The sequence below is a fragment of the Mobula birostris genome, chromosome 21, assembly GCF_030028105.1.
Source record: "Mobula birostris isolate sMobBir1 chromosome 21, sMobBir1.hap1, whole genome shotgun sequence".
Classification (NCBI taxonomy): Eukaryota; Metazoa; Chordata; class Chondrichthyes; order Myliobatiformes; family Myliobatidae; genus Mobula; species Mobula birostris.
Window position 1 is genome coordinate 17743678 of NC_092390.1, and position 24361 is coordinate 17768038.

The 24361-nt window shown below is 47.7% G+C and overlaps 1 protein-coding gene across 7 annotated transcripts in view; it reads right to left on the bottom strand.

Moving 5' to 3' along the window:
* The window catches only part of LOC140185629 (uncharacterized), a 215782-nt gene that overhangs the window by 186924 nt on the left and 4497 nt on the right, over nt 1-24361 (bottom strand). For 3 of the 7 annotated variants that reach the window (XM_072239059.1, XM_072239061.1, XM_072239060.1), the window contains exon 2: nt 15920-17071. The exons of the other annotated variants lie outside the window; for them this stretch is intronic. In XM_072239059.1, the coding sequence (XP_072095160.1) occupies nt 16089-16907 (819 nt within the window). In that variant the 5' untranslated portion in view covers nt 16908-17071 and the 3' untranslated portion in view covers nt 15920-16088. Of the gene's footprint in view, nt 1-15919; nt 17072-24361 lie in introns of those variants that run through there. 7 annotated transcript variants of the gene reach the window in all.

Here is a 24361-nt window from a genome sequence, read left to right on the forward strand (position 1 = left end):
GTGGAGGGGAGTTGTAGATGGGTGGGATCAGTGACAGGGAGAGTTAGTGACGAGGGGGCTGAGTTGTGGATGGGGGAGTTGAGTGTGGAGGGGAGTTGTGGATGGAGGGGAGTTGTGGATGTGCGAATTCAGTAACAGGGAGAGTTAGTGACGGGAGAGTTGTGGATGGGGAAGTTATGGATGGGGAGTTGAGGGTGGAGGGGACTTGTAGATGGGTGGGGTCAGTGACAGGGACAGTTAGTGATGGGGGGACTGAGTTGTGGATGGTGGGAGTTGGTGACAAAGCGGAGTCGGTGATGGAGTGTGGGGAGTTGGTGGGAGATTACTAACCATACTGTTTCAGCCTGCTAGCAGGTGAACTCTGCCACTCCCATTTGTTATCCATCTCCCAAATTTGGTGCAAATGTGAGTTGGGGGAGGGGGAACGGAGTTCAGTCAGGAAGGTTCAGCCCCACAGACGCTGTCCGGCTCACTGAGTACTTCCAGTTGTCCCTGCACCCTGAGAAGTGAGTTTTGTCATCAGTGACGCGCCGCAGTTGGGAGCAGAGCGACAGCCAGCTGTCGGAGGCTGTCACATCAGCTGGAGGCTACCACTGGCTGGGGTACTCAGCCCAGATACAGGGTTTCTACCTGAAACATTCCCAACAAATCCTGCCTGACCGGCTGCATTCCTGCAGCAGATTGTTTTAGTTAAGCTCCAGGTGCAGGTTCATTTACTTATCGCATGTACATCGAAACACATGGTGAAGTGCGTCGTTTGCGCGCAAGTGCCGCCATACTTTCCTGCGCTGTGGTGGTGGTAATGACTGCAGGCGCACGTCTTTGCGAAGTGGGGGGAGACCAGAATACCCGGGGAGCCCCACACAGTCACAGGGAGAATGTGCAAACCATCAGAGGCTGAAGTAGGAGCGTGAAATGAGAGACACTCCGTGACAGAAGAGAAGAATGCTACAACTGACAAAAGTACAGGGCGCTATATTAGATTTTGAGCAGCAATTGGTAACCAAGTAGATGGAATGAGAGGAGTAAAATGAAAGTATCAGAGGCTGATAGATTGACAGAGTGATTGAATCAAAGAGGTTTTAATCCACAGGTAACACTAGGATGGAGAGGTAGAATTTTTGAACAGAATGAGTTAATGGTTGAATATTACAATTGGGATCTCCAGGACCTGAAAGAGTGGAGTGACAAGATGATACAATGGTGTGAATGATGGGGAGGTGGACAGTTCCATGGTACAGTGGAAGAGGAGTTATCGAGGTGAAGGCGAGGAACGTGAAGAGAAGGTCGTGATTTTAGAGAGAGCACTGACAGGACAATAACACAGTGAATGGCAGCTGCAAGATATCTGCTTCACTCAGAGATCAGTGTCACTGGCAATGCTGACGTTAGATATCACAGATTCATGGTGACTGCAGAGAAGCAGTCCTATTGGTCCAGTCAGTCCACAGGACCATAAAACATAGGAGCAGAATTAGGCCATCGTGTCTGCTCCACCGTTCGATCATGGCTGATTTATTATCCTTCTCAACCCTATTCTCCTGCCTTTTCCCCAAAATCTTCAATGCCCTTACTAATCAAGAACCAATCATCCTCTGCTTTAAATACATCCAATTACTTGGCCTCCGCAGCCTTCTGTGGCAATAAACTCCATAGATTCACCATCATCTAGCTAAAGACATTCCTCCTCATCAATAGGCTTCAATGAGATCCCCAACAGGTTTCAAAGAGATCTGCTCTCGTTCTTCTAAACCCCAGCAAGTACAAGCCCAGACCCTCATACGTTAACTCTATCATTCCTGGGATTTCTCATGAACCTCCTCTGGACTCTCTCCAATGCCAGCACGTCCTTTCTTAGATAAGGGGCCCAAAACTGCTCACAACACTCCAAGTGCGGGCTGACTAATGCCATAGAAAGCCTCAACATCACAGTCCTGTTTTTATATTCTAGTCCTCGTAAAACAAATAAATAAATAAAGTTTATTTGTCATCAAAGTACAAAATATGTCAGCATATACAACCATGAGATTTGTTTTCTTGTGGGCAAGCTCAGTAAATCCACAATCCAAAGTAGAAAGACTGCACTCAACAGGATGGACAAACAACCAATATGTAAAAAGCAACAAACTGAGCAAATATAAAACAGAAATAATAATAATAATAAATAAACAGTAACTATCGAGAATATGAGATGAAAAGTCCTTAGAATGGGCTATGGGAACAGTTCAGAGATAGGGCATGGTTTTCCTCTCTGGTTCAAGAGCCAGATGGTTTAGGGGTAGTAACTGTTCTGGAACAAGGTGGTGTGAGTCCTGAGGCTCTTGCACCTTCTTCCTGAGGACAGCATGTCCTGGGTGGTGGGGGTCTCTGATAATAGCTGCAGCCTTCTGTGTAGCTGTGCTCTGTAGAGGGGAGGGCTTTAACCATGATGGACTTGGTCGAATTTACTACTTTGTTTAGGCTTTCCAGTTCAGGGGCATTGGTGTTTCCATTCCAGGCTGTGATGCACCACCACTCCTACAGTATATAAGTTTATCGAAGTATTAGATGTCATGCCAAATCTTTGAAAAATTCTATGGAGGCAGAGGTGCTGCTGTGCTTTCTCATAACTGCCCTTACGTGCTGGGCCCAGGATAGGTCCTCTGAAATGATAACACTGGAGAATTTAAAACGCTCACTCTTTCCACCTTTGATCCCCTGATGAGGACTGGGTGATGGGCCTCTGGTTTCCTCCTCCTGAAGTCAATAATCAGCTCTTTTGTCTTGCTGACGTTGAGTGAGATTTTCTTAAGCCACCACTCAGCCAGATTTCCAGTCTCCCTGCTATATGCTGATTCATCACCACCTTTGATTCGATCCTGTGACAGTGGTGTCATCAGCAAACTTAAATATGGCATTAGAGCTGTGCTTTTTCACACATTCATAAGTATAGAGCGAAGAGGGGACTAAGCACACGGCACTGTGATGCACCTGTGCTGATGGAGATTGTGGAGGAGATGTCACCACTATAAACTGATTGGGGTCTGCAAGTGGGGAAAACAGAGGATCCAATTGCACAAGAGGGTATGGAAGCTTGGTCCCTTAAGATTGTTACAGCTGGGGGTAAGATGGGGACAAGTTCCCACTACCCATTAAATGCTTCCCAATGGCGTGCGCCTCAAATAGCCCCTGACAATCAATTTCAGCTCCTGGTCTTCGCATGTGGGTTTCACTACTAAAACCCGGCAGAACCATTTTTACTGACAGGAGAAGAGGCAAAGGCAGGTTACTGAGCCTTAAAACCAGCAGCTTTAGGCAGACGGGGCTCATCAGCCGTGGTTGGCAGCTCATCTAGGAGAAGGAAAACTCTGATCTCAAACCTCCACTTGCTTTGCAGCTAAACCCACTCGAGGGAAAAGGCTTCAGGAGGTAAACCCCAATGGAAAATGCGGAGCTGGAGTCCGTGAGGCAGTCCAACATTGAGTTCAAGGCTGACTGGAAAACTCCTGTGACGCTGCTGCGTACCAAACTATATCAGTCTCTGCCGTTCCTCTGGGTTTATCAGATGCATGGGGAGGGGGAGCTTGCTACATGGGCAGTAGCTTGCTCTCTATATCATACTGCCCTAGACAGCCAGGGTGCAACATCCATAGTCAAACCCTGACCGATACAGGCCTCACTATTGAAGCTAAGGTCTTAAAAGCTATTGATTAGTTCCAAAGGAATTATGGCATTGAATACCAATTTGTACTTGATAGAGAGCATGTAGGTTGTGGGATCAGTTCAATATTGGGGTGATTTGAGTTATCTCCTCTGAATTTAGGAGCCTGGTAGTTGTGGAGTTACGCAGGTTGGCAGGTTCGGCAGCATCGATGGTGAGGAATAAAACAGTTGATGCTTTGGGTTCAAGACTCTTCATCAGGACAACATCTTGTCCAACTTCAGCTGATGCCTCAGCTCCGGGTCCACACTGAAGCAAGGGCCCACAGCCCAAGAGGGAGGACACACTGCTGAGGATTTCAGCCGGGGGCCACATTTTCATTTTATAGAGCCACAGAGTCACACAGCATGGAATGGATTCATCAGCTCAGCTCGTCCACCACCAAATCAGATGCCTATTGAAGCGAGTCCCATCCGCCCTCCTTTGGCACATAACCCTCTAATCTTTCCAATCCATTAATCCATCCAAGTCGTTTAACTTTTACTAATACACCTGCCTCAACCACTTTCACCGACAGCTCATTCCATGACCTGACCACTCTCAGCATGGCTGACCATGTAACCCAAGTACCCCCGCACCCTCTCCCTCCAATCCCGCACCCCCACCTCCACCTCACCCCTCTCCCTCCGACCCCTTACTCTCAGCATGGCCTGACCATCAGGTTGTTTTTAAATCATTCCTCCTGAAACCCGATATCCTCCATGTTGTACCACAGATGGATCTATCCCATAGACAGAATCCCTACCGTTGGGGATCCCCCACTGCAACCCCCTCCCTCCAACCCCTCACCCCACCTCACCCTCTCCCTCCGACCAGACCCCCACCGCACCCTGTCCCTCCAATCCCTACCCCCCACCTCAACCCCTGTCCCCTCTGACCCCTCACCCTCTCACTCTGATCCCCTACCCCCACAGTACCCACTCCCCACCGACCCCCTCACCCTCTCCCTCTGACCCCTCACCGCCCACCTCACCCTCTCCCTCTGATCCCTCACCCTCACCTAACCCTCTCCCTCCAACCCCCACCCCACTGCACCCTCTCCCTCCAACCCCCACTGCACCCTCTCCCTCTGATCCCTACCCCCACCCTCACCCTCTCCCCTCTGACCCCTCACCCCCACCTCACCCTCCTCCCTCCAACCCCCACCCCCACCGCACCCACCTCACCCTCTTCCTCCAATCCCTACCCCCACCTCACCCTCTCCCTCCGACCCCTCACCCCCACCTACCTTCTCCCTCTCCCCCTCCCACTGATCCCTAACCCCCACCTCACCCTCTCCCTCCAATCCCTCACCCCCACCTCACCATCTCCCTCCGACCCCCACCCCACTGCACCCTCTCCCTCCGACCCCCCACCCCACCTCACCCGCTCCCTCCAACTCCCACTGCACCATCTCCTACCGACCCCCTCATCCCCACCTCATCCCTCTCCCTCTGACCCCCTCACCCCCACCTCACCCTCTCCCTCTGACCCCACACCTCCACTACACCCTCTCCCTCCAACCCCTACTGCACCGTCTCCCTCTGACCTCTACCCCCACCTCACCCTCTCCCTCTGACCCCTCACCCCCACCTCACCTTCTCCCTCTGACTCCTCACCCCCACCTCACCCTCTCCCTCTGACCCCTCATCTCCACCTCACCCTCTCCCCTCTGATCCCTACCCCCACCTCACCCTCTCCCTCCGATCCCCACCGCATCCTCTCCCCTCCGATCCCTCCCCCCACCGCACCCTCTCCCTCTGACACACCTCACCCCACCACCACCTTCTCCCTCCGATCCCCAGCCCCACCCTCCACCCTCTCCCTCCAATCCCTACCCCCCACTGCACCCTCTCCCTCTGACCCCTCACCCCCCACCGCACATCTCCCTCTGACCCTTCACCCCCACTGCACCTTCTCACCCCGTGACTGCTCACCCCCACCGCACCCTCTCCCTCTGGACCCTTCACCCCCCACTGCACCCCTCTCCCTGTGACTGCTCACCCCCACCACACCCTCTCCTTCCGACCCTTCAGCCCCACCGTCACCCTCTCCCTCCAATTCCTCACCCCCCACCTCACCCTCTCCCTCCGATCCTGCACCCCCCACCTCACCCTCTCCCTCCGATCCCTCACCCCCCACCTCACCCTCTCCCTCCGACCCCTTACACCCACCTCACCCTCTCCCTCCGACCCCTCACCCCTCTCCCTCTGACCCCTCAGCCCCACCTCACCCTCTCCCTCCGATCCCTCACCCCCACTTCAACCCTCTCCCTCCGATCCTCAACCCACCACACCCTCTCCCTCCAATCCCGCACCCCCACCTCCACCTCACCCTCTCCCTCCAATCCCTCACCCCCACCTCACCCCTCTCCCTCCGACCCCTTACACCTACCTCACCTTCTCCCTCCGACCCCTCACACCCTCTCCCTCTGATCCCTCAGCCCCACCTCACCCTCTCCCTCTGATCCCCACCCCCACCTCACCCTCTCCCTCTGACCCCTCACCCCCACCTCACCCCTCCCTCTGATCCCCACCTCCACCTCACCCTCTCCCTCTGATCCTCAATCCATCTTACCCTCTCCCTCTGATCCCTACCCCCACCTCACCCTCTCTCACCGATCCCTCACCCTCTCCCTCTGACCCCTCACCGCCACCTCAGGTACTGTTAGAGCTCTGGAAAATTACAAGGGTGCCAGGAAGGAGCTCAAGAATGAAATTAGGAGAGCTAGAAGGGGTCACGAGAAGACCTTGCCGAGCAGGTTTAAGGAAAACCCAAGGCACTCCACAAGTATGTGAAGAGCAAGCGGATGAGATATGTGAGAACAGGACCAATCAGGTGCAACAGTGGAAACGTGTGCATGGAGTCGGAGGAGGTAGCAGAGATACTTAATGAATACTTTGCTTCAGTATTCACCAGTGAAAAAAACCTTGGCAATTGCGGAGATGACTTACAGCAGACTGAAATGCTAGAGTATATAGACATTAAGAAAGAGGATGTGCTGGAGCTGTTGAAAGGTATTAAGTTAAGTAAGTCATCAGGACCAGATAAGATAAACTCCAGGCTACTGAGCGAAGTGAGGGAGGAGATTGCTGAGCCTCTGGCGATGATCTTTGCATCATCAACAGGGAGAGGAGAAGGAAGGGAGTAGAAATAACCCAAGAAATTATAGACCAGTGAGTCTTACTTCAGTGGGCAGGTTGTTGGAGAAGATCCTGAGAGGCAGGATTTATGTGCATTTGGAGAGACATAATGTGATTAGAAATAGTCAGCATGGCTTTGTCAAGGGCCGGTCGTGAATTCTTTAAGGATGTAATCACACTGATGAAGGTAGAGCAGTGGATGTAGTGTACATAGATTTCAGTAAGGCATTTGATTATGTTCCCTGTTCAAGGCTCCTTCAGGAAGTAAGGAGGCATGGGATCCAAGGAGATCTTGCTTTGTGTATCTGGAATTGGATTGCCACAGAAGGCAAAGGGTGGTTATAGATAGTTCGTAGTCTGCATGGAGGATGGTGACCAGTGGTGTTCCGTAGGGATCTGTTCTGGGACCCCTCCTCTTTGTGATTTTCGTAAATGATGAGGAAGTAGAAGGGTGAGTTAGTAAGTTCGCTGATGACACAAAGGTTGGGGGTGTTGTGGATAGTCTGAAGAATTGTTAGAGTTTACAGTGGGACATCAACAGGATACAGAACTGGGCTGAGAAGTGGCAGATGGAGTTCAACCCAGATAAGTGTAAAGTGGCTCAGTTTGGCAGGTCAAACTTGAAGACAGAATATTAATACTAAAGCCGACCAGACAAGAACGGCTGACTATTTGGTGTGACACGCTAAAAAGTAAATAGTAAGCCTTTTGGCAGTGTGGAGAATCAGTGAAATCTTGGGGTCCCTGTCCACAGGACACTCAAAGCAGCTGCGCAGGTTGACAGTGTTGTTAAGAAGGCATATGGTGCGATGGCATTCATCAACTGTGGGATTGAGTTCAAGAGCCATAAGGTAATGTTACAGCTATATAAGACCTTGGTCAAACCCCAACTTGGAGTACTGTGTTCAGTTCTGGTCACCCCAGCACAGGAAAGGTGTGGATACTATAGAGAGAGTGCAGAGGAGATTTACAAGGATGTTGCCTGGATTGGGGAGCATGCCTTATGAGAATAAATTGAGTGAACTCGGCCTTTTCTCCTTGGAGCAACGGAGGATGAGAGGTGACCTGATAGAGGTGTATAAGATGGTGAGAGGCATTGATCATATGGATAGCCAGAGGCTTTTTCCCAGGGCTGAAATGGCTAACACCAGGGGGAATAGTTTTAAAGTGCTTGGAAGTAGGTACAAGGGGGATGTCAGGGGTAAGTTTTTCACCCAGAGAGTGGTGGGTGTGTGGAATGTGCTGCTGGTGATGGTGGTAGAGGCAGATACAACAGGGTCTTTAAGAGACTCTTAGGTAGGTCCATGGAGCTTAGAAAAAGAGGGCTTTGCGGTAGGGTAATTCTAGGCAGTTTCTATAGCAGGTTACATGGTCAGCACAATATTGTGGGCTGAAGGGCCTGTAATGTGCTATAGATTTCTATGAGTCTATGATTCGAATCACTCCTTCCAATTCCTCATTCCCACATCCTCTCCCCAATCCCTCATTCCATCACACTCTCTCCCTCCAATCTTTCACTCCCACACTCTCTCCCTCTAATCTCTCACTCCCACACTCTGGTAGGTGCTTTAGATCACTGTATGCCAGGACAAATAGGTACGAGAACAGTTTCTTTCCGTATGCCATCAGTCTTATGAACACTTGAGTTTTAGTCTATTATAGACCAAGTCCACCCGTACATACACAGGTATACCTCATTGTATATAGTTCACGATTAATTTGCACTATTGTTTTGTTTGCTTTTTGATTCTGTACAGCGAGAGCTCAGGGAAACCGGCACCGAGTTCCCTGTATGTGTCCACATACTTGACGATAATAAAGGATTCTGATTCTCATTCTGTCCCTCTAACCCTTCACTCCCGACCCCTGACTCCCACATACCCTCTGCCTCCACTGTCTCCCTCCAATCCCTCGCTCCATCACTATCTCCTTCAAGTCGTTCAGTGCCTCGCATTCTTCCCCCAGTCCCTCACTCTTACACTCCTTACCTCTGTTCCCTCACGCTCTCCCGCCCATCCTCCACGCCATCACTGTGACAAGAACCCGAGACAAGGGCGATTTGTACCCTCACGCTGGAGTGTCCGGGGCCAGGACTGAGACCTGGTATGAGACTGAAATGAGAACTGGGCACTAAACAAGACACTAGACAATAACCCAAGTTGAGCTTATGATTGATCACTGAACCCGCATTCAGTTGCTCCTTAAATACTGAAATCCTGTTGCCAAAACATGACAGCCAGTTTGGGGGACGGTCCTGAATACTTAAAGGGACCGCACAAGCTATCCATTCTCTGGAGAGTTAGAGCATTTGGGAAGCTGGCCCAGTTGGGGGCGTATCGTATCAGGACCCCTCCACTATGGCGACTCCTGATTCCTCGGGAAAAAGGAGTACAAAACAGTGCGGGAAAAATTAAGAGAATAATTCACAGGAAAGCAAAATGTGACATATGAGAGGAAACAAGGTGCAGTCAGAAAGACTACAGGAAGAGATGACAGTAAAGGTCAGCTCAAACAAAACAGACAAGTGAAACCAAGAGTGGGTAAAATGGTCCAACAGCAGGAGATGTGGCAAGTCTCCATTGCATGTCAAAGGTTCTGTCCAGCAAAAGAAGTGAAATGCCACATTGCAATAGAGTTGGCCATTATAAAAGCCAATGTCACTCAGAAACAGTTCTTCAGGGGATCATGAATCCAATGAAGAGAGAGATTTCCTTAAGACTCTAGATTCAAATGGACAAGGCTGGTGTACTACGGTTCAGTTGCAAAATGAGGCAGTGATGTTCAATATGGACACTGGGTCAGATGTCACAGCCATGCCCAAAAGTCTCTTCACAAAGCCGGTGAAGAAAACAGGCATTACACTAAACCCAACAAGGAAAGTGCTCATGGGCCAGGGTAAAAGGAATGTTCACCACTTCCATCCATCGAAGTGAGAAGCAGTTAAAAAGGATGTCCATGTTGTTCAGAATCTCTTCTCTACACTACTGGGATGACGTGCCATCAAGAAGCTGAACCTCACTGCAAGGCTGGGTTTGCTGAACAATGTTCAGTGGCAGAAGGATCTGGATTGTTCACAGGCCTGGGGGTACCGAAAGAAGACTACGTTATCCAACTAGGCCAGAAGTGATACCCTACTCTCTGACCACAGTGAGGTGTATACCAATCCCACTGATGATCAAAGTGAAAGCTGAACTTGAGAGAATGAAGGTGCTTGATATCATAACTAGAGTGAATGGATTCACGGACTGGTGTGTGGACATTGTTCCTATTCCCAAGCCAGTTGGCACGTTGATGATCTGTGTTGACCACACAAAACTGAATAATGCAGTGAGGCAGGAGAATTTCATTCTGCCTCTGTTGAGCACACATTTGGTCTGGTGGGTGGAGCAAAGATCTTCAACACACTAGATCCAAACTCGGGGTTTTAGAATATCCATTTGGCTCCCAAGTTGCAGAAGCTCACAATCTTTATCATACCATATGGACGCTATGCCTTCAAGACCAAAAGACATAGGAGCAGAATTAGGCCATTTTGGCTCATCGAGTCTGATCCGCCATTCAATGATGGCTGATCCTGTTTTTCCCTCCTCAGCCCCACCCTCCAACCTTCTCCCTGCGTACTTGATGTCATGTCCAATCAAGAGCCAATCAATCTCTGCCTTAAATACACCCAATGACTGGCTTCCACAGCTGCCTGTGGTAACTAATTCCACAAATTCACCACCCTTTGGCTGAAGAAATTTCTCCACGTCTGTTTTAAATGGATGACCCTCTACCTGAGGCTGTGCTCTCTTGTCCTGGACTCTCCCACCATGGGAAACATCTACTCCATCCAGACCTTTCAACATTCAAAAGGTTTTAATGAAATTCAGCCCCCCCCCCACAATCCTTCTAAATTCCAGCAAGTACAGACCCAGAGCCATCAAACCTTCCTCGTATGATAACTCTTTCATTCCTGAAATCATCTTTGTGAACCTCTTCTGGACCCTCTCCAATGCCAGCACATCTTTTCTTCAATGAGGAGCCCAAAACTGTTCACAATACTCAAGGTGAGGCCACAAGTGCCTTATAAAGCCTCAGCATCACATTTCTGCTCTTGTATTCTCGACCTCTTGAACCAAATGCTAACATTGCATTTGCCTTCCTCACTACTGACTCTACCTGAAAGTTAATCTTCATGTTGTTCTGCACCAGGACTCCCAAGTCCTTTTGCATCTCAGATTTTAGGATTATCTCCCTGTTTAGAAAATATTCTGCATTTTATTTCTTCTACCAAAGTGCATGACCATGCATTTTCCAACATTGTATTTCATTTGCCACTTTCTTGCCCATTCTCCTAATCTGTCTAAGTCCTTCTGCAGCCTATCTGTTTCCTCAACACGACCTGCCCATCCACCAATCTTTGTATCAACTGCAAACTTGGCAACAAAGCCATCTATTTTATCATCTAAATTATTGATATACAGCATAAAAAGAAGTGGTCCCAACATCGACCCCTGCAGAACACTACTAGTCACTGGCTGTCAACCAAACAAGGATCTTATTATTCCCACTCGCTGCCTCCTACCAATCAGCCAATGCACTAATCATGCCAGTAACTTTCCTGTAATGCCATGGGCTCTTAACTTGGTAAGCAGCCTCATGTTTGGCACTTTGTCAAAGGCCTTCTGAAAGTCCAAATATACAACACCTACTACATCCCCTTTATCTATGCTACTTGTAATCTCCTTAAATAATTCCTACAGGTTCATCAGACACTATTTTCTCTTAAGGAAACCATGCTGACTTTGTCCTGTCTTGTCCTGTGGCTCCAAGTACTCCATAACCTCGTCCTTAACAAATGACTCCAACATCTTCCCAACCACTAAGGTCAGGCTAATTGATCTATAATTTCCTTTCTGCTGCCTTCCTCCTTTCTTAAAGAGTGGAGTGACATTTGCAATTTTCCAGCCCTCTGGCACCATGCCAGAGTCCAATTATTTTTGAAGGATCATTACTAATGTCTTCACAATCTCTAACGTTACCTCTTTCAAAACCCTAGGGTGCAGTTCATTTGGTCTGGGTAATTTATGTACCCTTAGGTCTTTCAGCTTTTTGAGCATTTCTCCTTTGTCGTAGTAACTGCACTCACTTCTCTTCCCTCACACCCTTCAACATCTGAACATCTGGCATACTGCTAGTGTCTCCCACAGTGAAGCCTGATGCAAAATACTCATTTAGTTCATCTGCCATCTCCTTGTCCCCCATTATTATTTCTCCTGTCTCATTTTCTAGCGGTCCTATCTCCACTCTCTTATCTCTTTTATTTTGTACATACTGTAAAAAGCTTTTACTATCCACTTTGATATTGTTTGCTAGCTTGCTTTCATATTTCATCTTTTCCCTCCTAATGATTTTTTAGTTACTCTCTGTAGGGTTTTAAAAGCTTCCCAATCCTCTGTCTTCCCATTAATTTTTGCTGTGTTGTATGCCCTCTCTTTTGCTTTAACATTAGCTTTGACTTCCCTTGTCAGCCACAGTTGTACTATTTTGCCATTTGAGCATGTCTTTGTTTTTGGAAACATCTATCCTGCACCTTCCTCATTTTTCCCAGAAACTCACGCCATTGCTGCTCTGCTGTCATCCCTGCCAGCATCTCCTTCCAATTTACTTTGGCCAAATCCTCTCTCATTCCACTGTAATTTTCTTTATTCCACTGAAATACTGCTACATCAGACTTTACTTTCTCCCTATCAAATTTCAAGTTGAACTCAATCATAATGTGATCACTGCCTCCTAAGGGTTCTTTTACCTTAAGCTCCCTAATCACCTTTGGTCCATTACATAACACCCAATCCAGTAGAGCTGATCCCCTAGTAGACTCAACGACAAACTGCTTTACAAAGCCACCTCGTCGGCATTCAACAAACTCATTCTCTTGAGATCCAATACCGACCTGATTTTCCCTATTGACCTGCATGTTGAAACCTCCCAAGACTATCATAACATTGCCCTTTTGACACGCCTTTTCTATTTCCCACTGTAATCTGTGGTCCACATCCCAGCTACTGTTTGGAGGCCAGTATATAACTGCCACCAGGGTCCTTTTACCTTTGCAGTTTCTTAACTCAACCCACAAGGATTCAACATCTTCCAATCCTATATCACATCTTTCTACTGATTTGAAGCCATTCTTTACCAGCAGAGCCACACCACCCCCTCTGCCTACCTTCCTATCCCTCCCATACAATGTGTAAACTTGGACATTCAGCTCCCAACTACAATTATCCTTCAGCCTCGATTCAGTGAGAATTCTTTCAGATGTGAATGTACTAAGTTTTGGAAGGACTGGAAGCAGGAGTCTGCCACATAGATGATATACTCAACCTCGGAGGCTCAAGTGAGGAACTGACAGAAGAGTGGAAGCTGCTTTGGAGAAACAGAAACAAGATGGGATCACCATGAACAAGAAAAATGTGAATTCGCAAAAAGTGGAGGTGAAGTTCTTAGGCCACCAACTGTCCTCAGAGGGAGTGAAACCAGATTTAGACAAACTGGCAGGAGTTTGGAACATGGAACAGTCTATGAATGCATCAGAGATCTGAAGTTTCCTTGGCATGATAACCCAGCTGGGAATGTTCATTCCAGATTTGGCAGAGGAAACAAAGACACTAAGTGACCTTTTCTCTCAGAGAAATGTTTGGATCTGGGGTGTACCACAGGAGACGTCATTCTCATCACCTAAAGCAGAGCTTATCTCTCTGCCAGCATTGCCGTTCTTTGATCTGAACCAAGCAACCAAGATCACAACAGATACCTCTTCCTTTGTCCTGGCCAGGGGGGGATGGGGGGGGGGTTGCTCATGCAAAAGTGCAGTGGAAAAATGTTTGGAAACAGGTGGCATATGCATCAAGAGCACTGATTCCCACAGAACAGCGTTACTCCCAAATCAAAAAGGAGACACTAGCTCTCGTGTGGGCTTGTGGACACTTCAGCTGCAACTTGATGGGCACTAAATTCCTTCTTGAAACACCCACAAGTTACTTGTCAGTCTCCTCAGCTCAAAACACTTGGATGACTTACCTCCACATCTGCAAAGATTCAGGATAAGGCTTATGAAATAGTGTTACAATTTTGAACATATCCCCGGCACAACATCAGACTCTCTGTTGAGGATGCCAGACAAATCTGAGTGCACAAAAGCTGACACCACCCTCATGGAAGATACCAACATCTTCTTAGCATAGGTACATGGAAACTGTCCTACATCACAGAGTAAACTGGACAAAATTCAACCTGAACAGAAAAAGGACCAAATTTTGCAACAAGGTCTTGCAATACTGTGAGCATAGACGGCTAGCTGTTCCAGAGGGAACTCATGAACTCAGACCTTCCTGGCTTGAAAGGGATACACTCACCATTCTTGATGGTTTGCTGCTAAAGGGCTCCAGATTTATTATTCCTGCTTCCATCCACACCAAAATCATCAGTCAAATCCACCAAGGGCATCAAGGCAGTAAAAACTGTCGCCTAAGAGCAAGGCAATCCATGTAGTGGCCTGGTCTGAGCACACAGCTGGGATATTATACAAAGCCATGCAGAAAACTGCACAAAAATCATACTGAACTTCTCTGTCCCACAGAATTCCTACATTCCATGGCAGATTGCAGACACAGACATCTTCGAGCTGAAAAGAGACAAATATCTTCTCAAACAACAGGAATTCTGCAGATGCTGGAAATTCAAGCAACACACATCAAAGTTGCTGGTGAATGCAGCAGGCCAGGCAGCATCTCTAGGAAGAGGTGCAGTCGACGTTTCAGGCCGAGACCCTTCGTCAGGACTAACTCCGGTTTACTACTCGCAGAATGTTGAGAGTCCTAGCTGTCCTCTACATCCTCAGCAGCGGTTACACAGCACCTGAAAGCTGTATTCGCTCGGCATAGAATACCGGAGACACTTGTGTCAGACAACGGTCCACAATTCAACTGCTCAGAATACAAAGCCTTTGCTAGAGATGATGAGTTCAAACGCCAAACAACTAGTCCACGGTACCTACAGGCAAATGGAGAAGTGGAAAGAGCAGTCTCCTACTGAAGGCAAAAGACGTCAACAAAGCAATGTTAGCTTATCACTCCGCACCTCTTGTAATGGCTACAGTCCATCACAGCCATCAATGGCTGGAGGCTGAGAATAAGCCTGCGCATTCTTCCTTCCCTTCTCCAACCTCACTCACCAAACTAAGACAAAGTGAGACATTTTGAGAGAACCCACCATAAGAAATCGAAGAGCATGCATTATCTCAGAGACAGAGCAAAATCTTCGTTGACACTTGGGAATGGTGAAGCTGTTCGGGTTCTAGGCCAATCCACCAAACAAAATTCAGGCAGCATACACCACGATCGTTTGTGATCGGAGCACCACAAGGTGAAATCAGGCGGAACAGGTGTGCGCTTATGTGCCTTCAAAGAAGAGAAATAAATAGAGTGGCCTGAGCCATATAACAAGAACCACTTACCTGAGGTGGACACACCTGTCCAAGAACCACAATCCACTCCAACACTTCCAGGAACCTGCACCAGATATAGTTGTTTATCCGTCCCACCACAGAGATATACTCTACAGCCTAATAACTTAGGATAAGTGATGAAAGAGGCAGAACAATCCTCTCAATATGCAGAAGTGTTCATGAAGTCTACTCTGACCTCCACTAGATTTAGCGTTTTTAAGAAGAGTTCTAATGTTGAAAACATATCACAAAATCAGACTGTGTTTTTTAAAAAAGGGAATTGGGGAAAAAAGGGAAGAATACAAATAGAGAGTGAGAGGCAGTTAAAAACAAAGAACGACAGTTATCGTGGCAATTCTTTTTTATATTTGTATAAGGAGCATAAGTTACATGCTACAGGTAAAGTGAACCGACAGTGTCAGTGAATGTAATTTCAATGCAATTCTATACACAACAAATATATAGAGTGGTGCTAGGAAGTCTGTGAACCCTGTAGAATTTTCTTTATTTTTGTATAAATATGACCTAAAATGTGATCAGATCTTCACATAAATCCTAAGACTAGATATAGAGAACCAAATTAAATAAATAACACCAAAAGTATTACACTTGTTTATTTATTGAGAAAAATGATCCAATATTACATATAACTGGTAACTGGTAGCATCCGTTAGTCTTGCGAGACCATGGACCTGTGCCTGGAAGGTCTTGCTTCAGTTGTGTTAGAGCAGCGTCTGTTGTGGCTGTAGAGTCCCACACGGGAGTGACAGTCTCGGCTTCATCGGCTGCACTTGAAGGCGCTGTCCTCCAGTGTTGTCTTGGTGCTGCTTTCCCGACGAGTGCGCTTTTCTTCAGCAGCAAGCCTCAGCTTCTCTTCTCCTCTTTTTAGACCTCTGCGTAGTTCCAGCCTCCAGTGGGAGCGATCGCTTGCGATGTCCTCCCACCTCTCGACATTCGTTTTCAGTGACTTCCTGTCTCTCTTGCAAACGTCTTTGAAACGAAGATGGGGCTGCCCTTGTGCTCTCTTGCCGGAGGCCAGTTCCCCGTACAGCAGGTCTTTCTGGATCCTCCCATCTGACATGCAGTGTACGTGGCCCAGCCAGCGGAGACGGCGTTGTTGCAGCAGGGTGAAGAGGCTGGGTATCTGGGCGCGGGCCAGGACCTCATTGTTGGTGACTCGGTCAGTCCACGTGATGTCCAGGATGCGTCTCAGGCTGCGAAGGTGGAAGGCGTTGAGACGCCGCTCTTGTCTGGAGTAGAGTCTCCAGGTCTCGCTGCCGTAAAGCAGTGTGCTGAAGACGCAGGCCCTGTAGACTGCAACCTTGGTGTGCGTCGTCAGCTTTCTGTTCTCCCAGACTCTCTTTGTCAGCCTGGCGAATGTTGAGGCTGCTCGTCCGATCCGTCTGTTGATCTCGGGGTCTAGGGAGAGGCTGTCTGTGATGGTGGAGACAAGGTATGTAAACTCGTGAACTACCTCCAGCTCGTAGTTGTTGATGGTGATGGCAAGGGGGTGCTCAACGCCTTGGCCCAACACATTGGTTTTCTTCAGGCTGATGGTCAAGCTGAAGTCCTGGCAGGCTCTTGAGAAGCTGTCCATGAGGTGTCGCAGTTGCTCTTCAGAGTGTGTTGCCAGTGCCACATATATTTGTTGGGAAAAGTATGTGAAGCTCTAGGGTAAAGTCTTCTGCAAAAGCTATTTGGAGTCAGGTGTTCCAATCAATGAGATGAGATTAGAGGTGTGGGTTGTAGAGGTCCCCTGCCCTATAAAAAAGACACACAAAGTCAGGTTTGACAGAGCCTGCTCTTCTCAAGAAAGATCTGTTTATGTGCACCATGCTTTGATCAAAACAACTTTCAGAGGACATTAGAAGAAGAATTGTAGAGACGCATCAAGCTGGAAAAGGCTACAAAAGCATTTTTAGAGACCTGAGTGTTCATCGGTCCACAGTAAGAGAAACTGTCTACAAATGGAGGAAACTCAGTACTGTTATTACTCTCTGTAGGAGTAGGCATCCTGCAAAGATCACACCAAGAGCACAACATACAATGCTGAAGGAGGTGAAAAAGAACCCAAGGGTAACAGTATAAGACACGCAGAAATCTCTGGAACTTGCTCAGGTCTCTGTTCATGTGTCCACTATAAGAAAAACAACAAACAAGAATGGTGTTCATGGAATGATACCACGGAAGAAACCATTGCTCTCCAAAGAAAAAAACCTCAAGTTTGCAAAAGATTATCTGGATCTTCTACAACGCTTCTGGGACAATGTTCTGTGGACAGATGAGACAAAAGTTGAACTTTTTGGCAGAAATGCACAATGCTGTGTTTGGAGGAAAAAGGGCACTGGACATCAACACCAAAACCTCATCCCAACTGTGAAACATGGTGGAAGGAGCATCATTGTCTGGGGCTGCTTTGCTGCCTCAGGGCCTGGACAGCTTGCAATCATTGAGAGAACAATAAACTCAAATTGTATCAAGGCACTTTACAGGAGAATGTTCAGGGCAGCAGTCCATCACCTGAAGCTTAATAGATGTTTGATAATGCAACAAGACAATGATCGGAATGACAAGAGTAAAGCAACAACAGAATGGTTTAAAAAGAAGAAAATTCGTGTTTTGGAATGGCTGAGTCAAAGACTTGACCTTAATCCTATAGAAGTGTTGTGGAAGGATCTGAAGCAAGCAGTCCATGCAAGGAAGCCCACCAACATCCCAGAGCTGAACCAGTTTTGTAAGGAGGAATGGCCAAAAAATTCCTCCAAGCCGATGTCCAGGATTGATCAACAGTTACCAGAAGTGGTTGGTTGAAGTTATTGCTGTACAAGAGGGTCACACCAGTTACTGAAAGCAAAGGTTCCCATACTATTTCGAGCAAATACATGTAATATCGGATCATTTTTCTCAATAAATAAATGTCCAAGTATATTTTTTTGTTATTTAGTTAATTGGGATCTCCATATATAGCTTTAGGACTTATGTGACGATCTCATCACATTTTAGGTCATATTCATGTAGAAATAGAGAAATTTCAACAGAGTTCACAAATTTTCTGGCACCACAGTACATAGTTTTTTTCTAGTTTTTCAAGAAGAGGAGATGATGTTGCAAATAATGGATGAATCTGCTGCTACTCATGTAGTCACACACACATGGCAGAAGTTCACATTTTGTACAAACAACATGATCAATAAAATTCAGTTCAACAGCCCGTATGCTGCAGGCATCCTCATGTACACCACAATACCCTTCATACCGAGCACAACACCTCCAATCTCTCACTCACACATTCCATCCCTCCAATCCCTCACTCACACTGCACCTCCCTCCAATCCCTCACTCCCACAGCACCTCCCTCCAATCCCTCACTCACACATTCCATCCTCCAATCCCTCACTCCCACCTCTCCCTCCAATCCACTCCCATACCCTCTCCCTCTAATCCCTCTCTCCCACACCCTCTCCCTCCAATCCCTCACTCCCACACCCTCACCTTTCAATCTCTCCCTCCCACACCCTCTCCTTCCAATCCCACACACCTCCCTCCAATCCCTCCCTCCCACACCTTCTCCCTCCAATCCCACACCCTCACCTTTCAATCTCTCCCTCCCATACCCTCTCCTTCCAATCCCACACACCTCCCTCCAATCCCTCTCTCCCACACCCTCTCCCTCCAATCCCTCACTTCCACACCTTCTCCCTCCAATCCCTCACTCCCACACTCTCTCCCTCCAATCCCTCACTCCTACCTCTCCCTCCAATCCACTCCCATACCCTCTCCCTCTAATCCCTCTCTCCCACACCCTCTCCCTCCAAACCCTCACTCCCACTTCTCCCTCCAAACCCCCACTCCCACACTCTCTCCCTCCAATCCCTCACTCCCACATCCCCTCTCTCCAATCCCTCACTCCCACACTTTCCCTCCAATCCCTTCCTCCCACACCCCCTCCCTCCGATCCCTCCCTCCCACACCCTCTCTCCAATCCCTCCTTCCCACACCCTCTCCCTCCAATCCCACCCACACTTTCCCTCCAATCCCTCACTCCCACAACCCCTCCTTCCATTCCTTCACTCCCACACCCCCTCCCTCCAATCCGTCAATCCCACTCTCCCTCCAATCCCTTCTTCCCACACCCTCTCCTCTAATCCCACACCATCTCCCTCCGATCCCTCCCTCCCACACCCTCTCCCTCCAATCCTTTACTCCCACACCATCTCCCTCCAATCCCTCCCTCCCACACCCTCTCCCTATAATCCTTCACTGCCACACCCTCTTCATCCAATCCCTCACTCCCACAGCCTCTCCCTCCAATCCCTCACCCCACATCCTCCTCCTCCAATCCCTCATTCCCACACACACACTCTTCTCTCTCTTTCTCCCTCTCTCTCCCCAATCCATCAATTACACAACACGAGAACATAAGAAATAGGAGCAGGAGTCAGCCACCTGGCCTTTCAAATCTGCTCTGCCATTCAATAAGATCCTGACTGATCTGGTCATGGACTCATCTCCACGTACCTGCCTTTTCCCCATAACATTAATTCTTCTACCCTGCAAATATCTATCCAGTCTTGTCTTAAGTATATTTACTGAGGTAGCCTCCAGTGCTTCATTGGGCAGAGTATTCCACAGATTCACCACTCTCTGGGAAAAGCAGTTCCTCCTCATCTCCATCCTAAATTTACTCTCCCGAATCTTGAGGCTATGTCCTCTAATTTTTGTCTCACCAACCAGTGGAAACAACTTTCCTGCCTTTATCTTATCTACCCCTTTCATAATTTTATCTGTTAGGAAAGTGCTTAATTGGAGTAAGAGGAAATATGAAGCTATCAGGCAGGAACTTGGAAGCATCAATTGGGAACAGATGTTCTTAGGGAAATGTACAGAAGGAATGTGGCAAATGTTCAGGGGATATTTACGTGGAGTTCTGCATAGGTACATTCCAATGAGACAGGGAAAGGATGGTAGGGTACAGGAACCATGGTGTACAAAGGCTGTTGTAAATCTAGTCAAGAAGAAGAGCTTATGAAAGGTTCAAAAAACTAGATAACGATAAAGATCTAGAAGATTATGGGGCTAGCAGGAAGGAGCTTAAGAAGGAAATTAGGAGAGCCAGAACAGGACATGAGAAGGCCTTGGCAGACAGGATCAAGGAAAACCCCAAGGCATTCTACAAGTACGTGAAGAGCAAGAGGATAAAACGTGAGAGAGTAGGACCAATTAAGTGTGACAGTGGAAAAGTGTGTATGGAACCGGAGGAGATAGGAGAGGTACTTAATGAGTACTTTGCTTCAGTATTCACTACGGGAAAGGATCTTGGCGATTGTAGGAATGACTTACATCAGACTAAAAAGCTTGAACATGTAGATATTAAGAAAGAGGATGTGCTGGAGCATTTGGAAAGGATCAAGTTGGATCACACTGGGACCAGACGAGATGTACCCCAGACTACTGTGGGATGCAAGGGAGGAAATTGCTGAGCCTCTTTGCATCATCAATGGGGATGGGAGAGGTTCCAGAGGATTGGAGGGTTGAGGATTTTGTTCCCTTATCCAAGAAAGGGAGTAGAGATAGCCCAGGAAATTATAGACCAGTGAGTCTTACTTCAGTGGTTGGCAAGTTGATGGGGAAGATCCTGAGAGGCAGAATTTATGAACATTTGGAGATGCATAATATGATTAGGAATAGTCAGCGTGGCTTTGTCAAAGGCAGGCCGTGCCTTATGAGATGTGATGAAGCACATTGATGAAGGGAGAGCGGTAGATGTAGTGTATATGTATTTCAGCAAGCCATTTAACAAGGTACCCCATGCAAGGCTTATTGAGAAAGTAAGGAGGCATGGGATCCAAGGGGACATTGCTTTGTGGATCCAGAACTGGCTTGCCCACAGAAGGCAAAGAGTGGTTGTAGACCCGTCATATTCTGCATGGAGGTCGGTCACCTCGGGGATCTGGTCTGGGACCCCTACTCTTCATGATTTTTATAAATGACCTGGATGAGGATGTAAAGGGATGGGTTGGTAAATTTGCTGATGACACTAAGGTTGGGGGTGTTGTGGGTAGTGTGGAGGGCTGTCAGAGGTTACAGCAGGACATCAATAGGATGCAAAACTGGGCTGAGAAGTGGCAGATGGAGTTCAACCCAGGTAAGTGTGAAGTGGTTCATTTTGGTAGGTCAAATATGATGGCAGAATATAATATTAATGGTAAGACTTTTGGCAGTGTGGAGGATCAGAGGGATCTTGGGGTCCGAGTCCATAGGACACTCAAAGCAGCTGCACAGGTTGACTCTGTGGTTAAGAAAGTATACCGTGCATTGGCCTTCATCAGTCATGGGATTGAGTTTAGGAGCCAAGAGGTAATGTTGCAGCTATATAGGACCCTGGTCAGACCCCACTTGGAATACTGTGCTCAGTTCTGGTTGCCTCACTACAGGAAGGATGTGGAAACTACAGAAAGGGTGAAGAGGAGATTTACAAGGATGCTGCCTGGATTGGGGAGCATGCCTTATGAGAATAGGGTGAGTGAACTCGGCCTTTTCTCCTTGGAGCAATGGAGGATGAGAGGTGACCTGATAGAGATGTATAAGATGATGAGAGGCATTGATTGTGTGGATAGTCAGAGGCTTTTTCCCAGGGTTGAAATGGCTAGCACAAGAGGGCTCAGTTTTAAGGTGCTTGGAAGTAGGTACAGAGGAGATGTCAGGGGTAAGTTTTTTTTACGCAGAGAGTGGTGAGTGTGTGGAATGGGCTGCCAGTGATGGTGGTGGAGACGGATATGATAGGGTCTTTTAAGAGACTCCTGGACAGTTACATGGTGTTTAGAAAAACAGAGGGCTACGGGTAACCCTGGGTAATTTCTAAGGTAAGGACACGTTCGGCATAGCTTTGTGGGCCGAAGGGCCTGTATTGTGTTGTAGGTTTTCTATGTTTCTATGTTTCTATTGGATCTCCCCTCCTGAATTCCAGTGAGTACAGCCCCAGGTGACTCAATCTCTCTTCATAGTCTAATCCCCTCATCTCTGGAATCAACCTGGTGAACCTCCTCTGAACCACCTCCAACGCCAGTATATCCTTCCTCAAGTAAGGAGACCAGAACTGCACACAGTACTCCAGGTGCGGCCTCACCAGTATCCCGTACAGTTGCAGCGTAACCTCCCTGTTCTTAAATTCAATCCCTCTAGCAATGAAGGCCAACATTCCATTTGCCTTGACAGCCTGCTGCACCTGCACACCAACCTTTTGTGATTCATGCACAAGCACTCCCGATTCCCTCTGCAAAACAGCATGTTGTAATTTTTTACCATTTAAATAGTAATCTGATCTTCCATATCTCCTCCCAAAGCGGATGACCTCACATTTACCAACATTGTACTCCATCTGCGAGACCCTTGCCCACTCACTTAACCTATCTATATCTCTTTGCAGACTCTCTGTATCTTCTGCACAAGTTTTTTTTCCACTCAAGTTAGTGTCATCAGCAAACTTAGATACACTACACTCGGTCCCCTCTTCCAGATCATTAATGTATATTGTGAACAGTTGCGGGCCCAGCACCAACCCCTACGGTACACCGCTCACCACTGATTGCCAACAAGAGTAACACCCATGTATCCCATCTCTCTGCTTTCCATTAGTTAGCCAATCCTCTATCCATGCTAATACATCACCCCCATCTCTATGCATCCATATCTTATGGATAAGTCTTTTATGTGGCACCTTATCGAAAGCCTTCTGGAAATCCAAGTAAATAATGTCCATCTGTTCCCTTCTATACACTGTGCGTGTTATCTCCTCAACAAACTCCAGTAAGTTTGTCAAACAGGACCTGCCTTTGCTGAATCCATGCTGCATCTACCTGATGGATCCAATTCTTTCCAAATGCCTATTTCTTCTTTAATGATAGCTTGAAGCATTTTTCCAACTACAGATGTTAAACTAACTGGCCTGTAGTTCCCTGCCTTTAGCCTACATCTTTTTTTGAACAGCCTCATACTCTCTCCCTCCACTCTATCAGACCCTCCCATCAATTCCTCATTCCATCACACTCTCTGCCTCTAATCCTTCACTTCCACACACTCTCCTTCCAATCCCTCACTCCCACTCTCTCCCCCTCCAGTCCCTCACTCCCACACTCTCTCCCTCCAGTCCCTCACTCCCACACTCTCTCCCTCCAGTCCCTCACTCCCACACTCTCTCCCTCCAGTCCCTCACTCTCACACTCTCTCCCTCCAGTCTCTCACTCCCACTCATTGTAATTCCATCTCTCACTGTGAGTTAACGTATATTTTATATATTTCATTGCACTGCTGCTGCTAAACAACAGACTTCCTGACCGATGTCAGTGATACTAAACCTGATTGTGTTTGTGATGCTGATTCTGAATCCCCCACCTTCCATCTGTCCACTTCCTGTATCCCACAATATACTCAGTTAAGGGCAGCTTGGAAGACAGAAATAAGGGATGTGTGGTCAGAGAGAGGGAGAGTGGGGTGAAAACCAAGGAGGGCAAAGACAAGCAGAGAATGGGAGCACAGTGAGTGGTCAGGGAGAGAGAGCTGTGACCGCAGGTTGCAGAGTGGGTCAGATGACAGAGAAAGTGGGTGGTGGGGTGTGCAAGGAGCAAGGAGCAGGGAGCTGGAGCTGAGAGGGACAGAGAGGGGAGAGAATGGAAGAGACAAAGGAGAGAGGGGGGAATTGGAGTGAAGGAGGAACTAAAACAGAAAGAGTGACAGCTTCTTCCCTCCCTCGAGGTGAGCAGCAGCAGATTCATGCTTGGCGGGGGGGAGAGGGTAAGATTGTGGAAAGGGGAGGGAATAAAGGAGGGAATGGAAAAAGTAGAATAAGAGAATGAACTTGGTAAAGAGGAAAGAGAGAGAAGGAAGGAAAGAGGAAGAGGGAGATATGGAATTGGCTGGTGGGAGTGAGACAGACATGGGGAAATGGGCTGGAGCTGATGGACATACAATAACGCAGAGGTGATCCCAGCCAGCTTCAGCAATCAACTCAGACGCATCCCCACAAATACTCCCACCAGGTGCATCTACACCAGA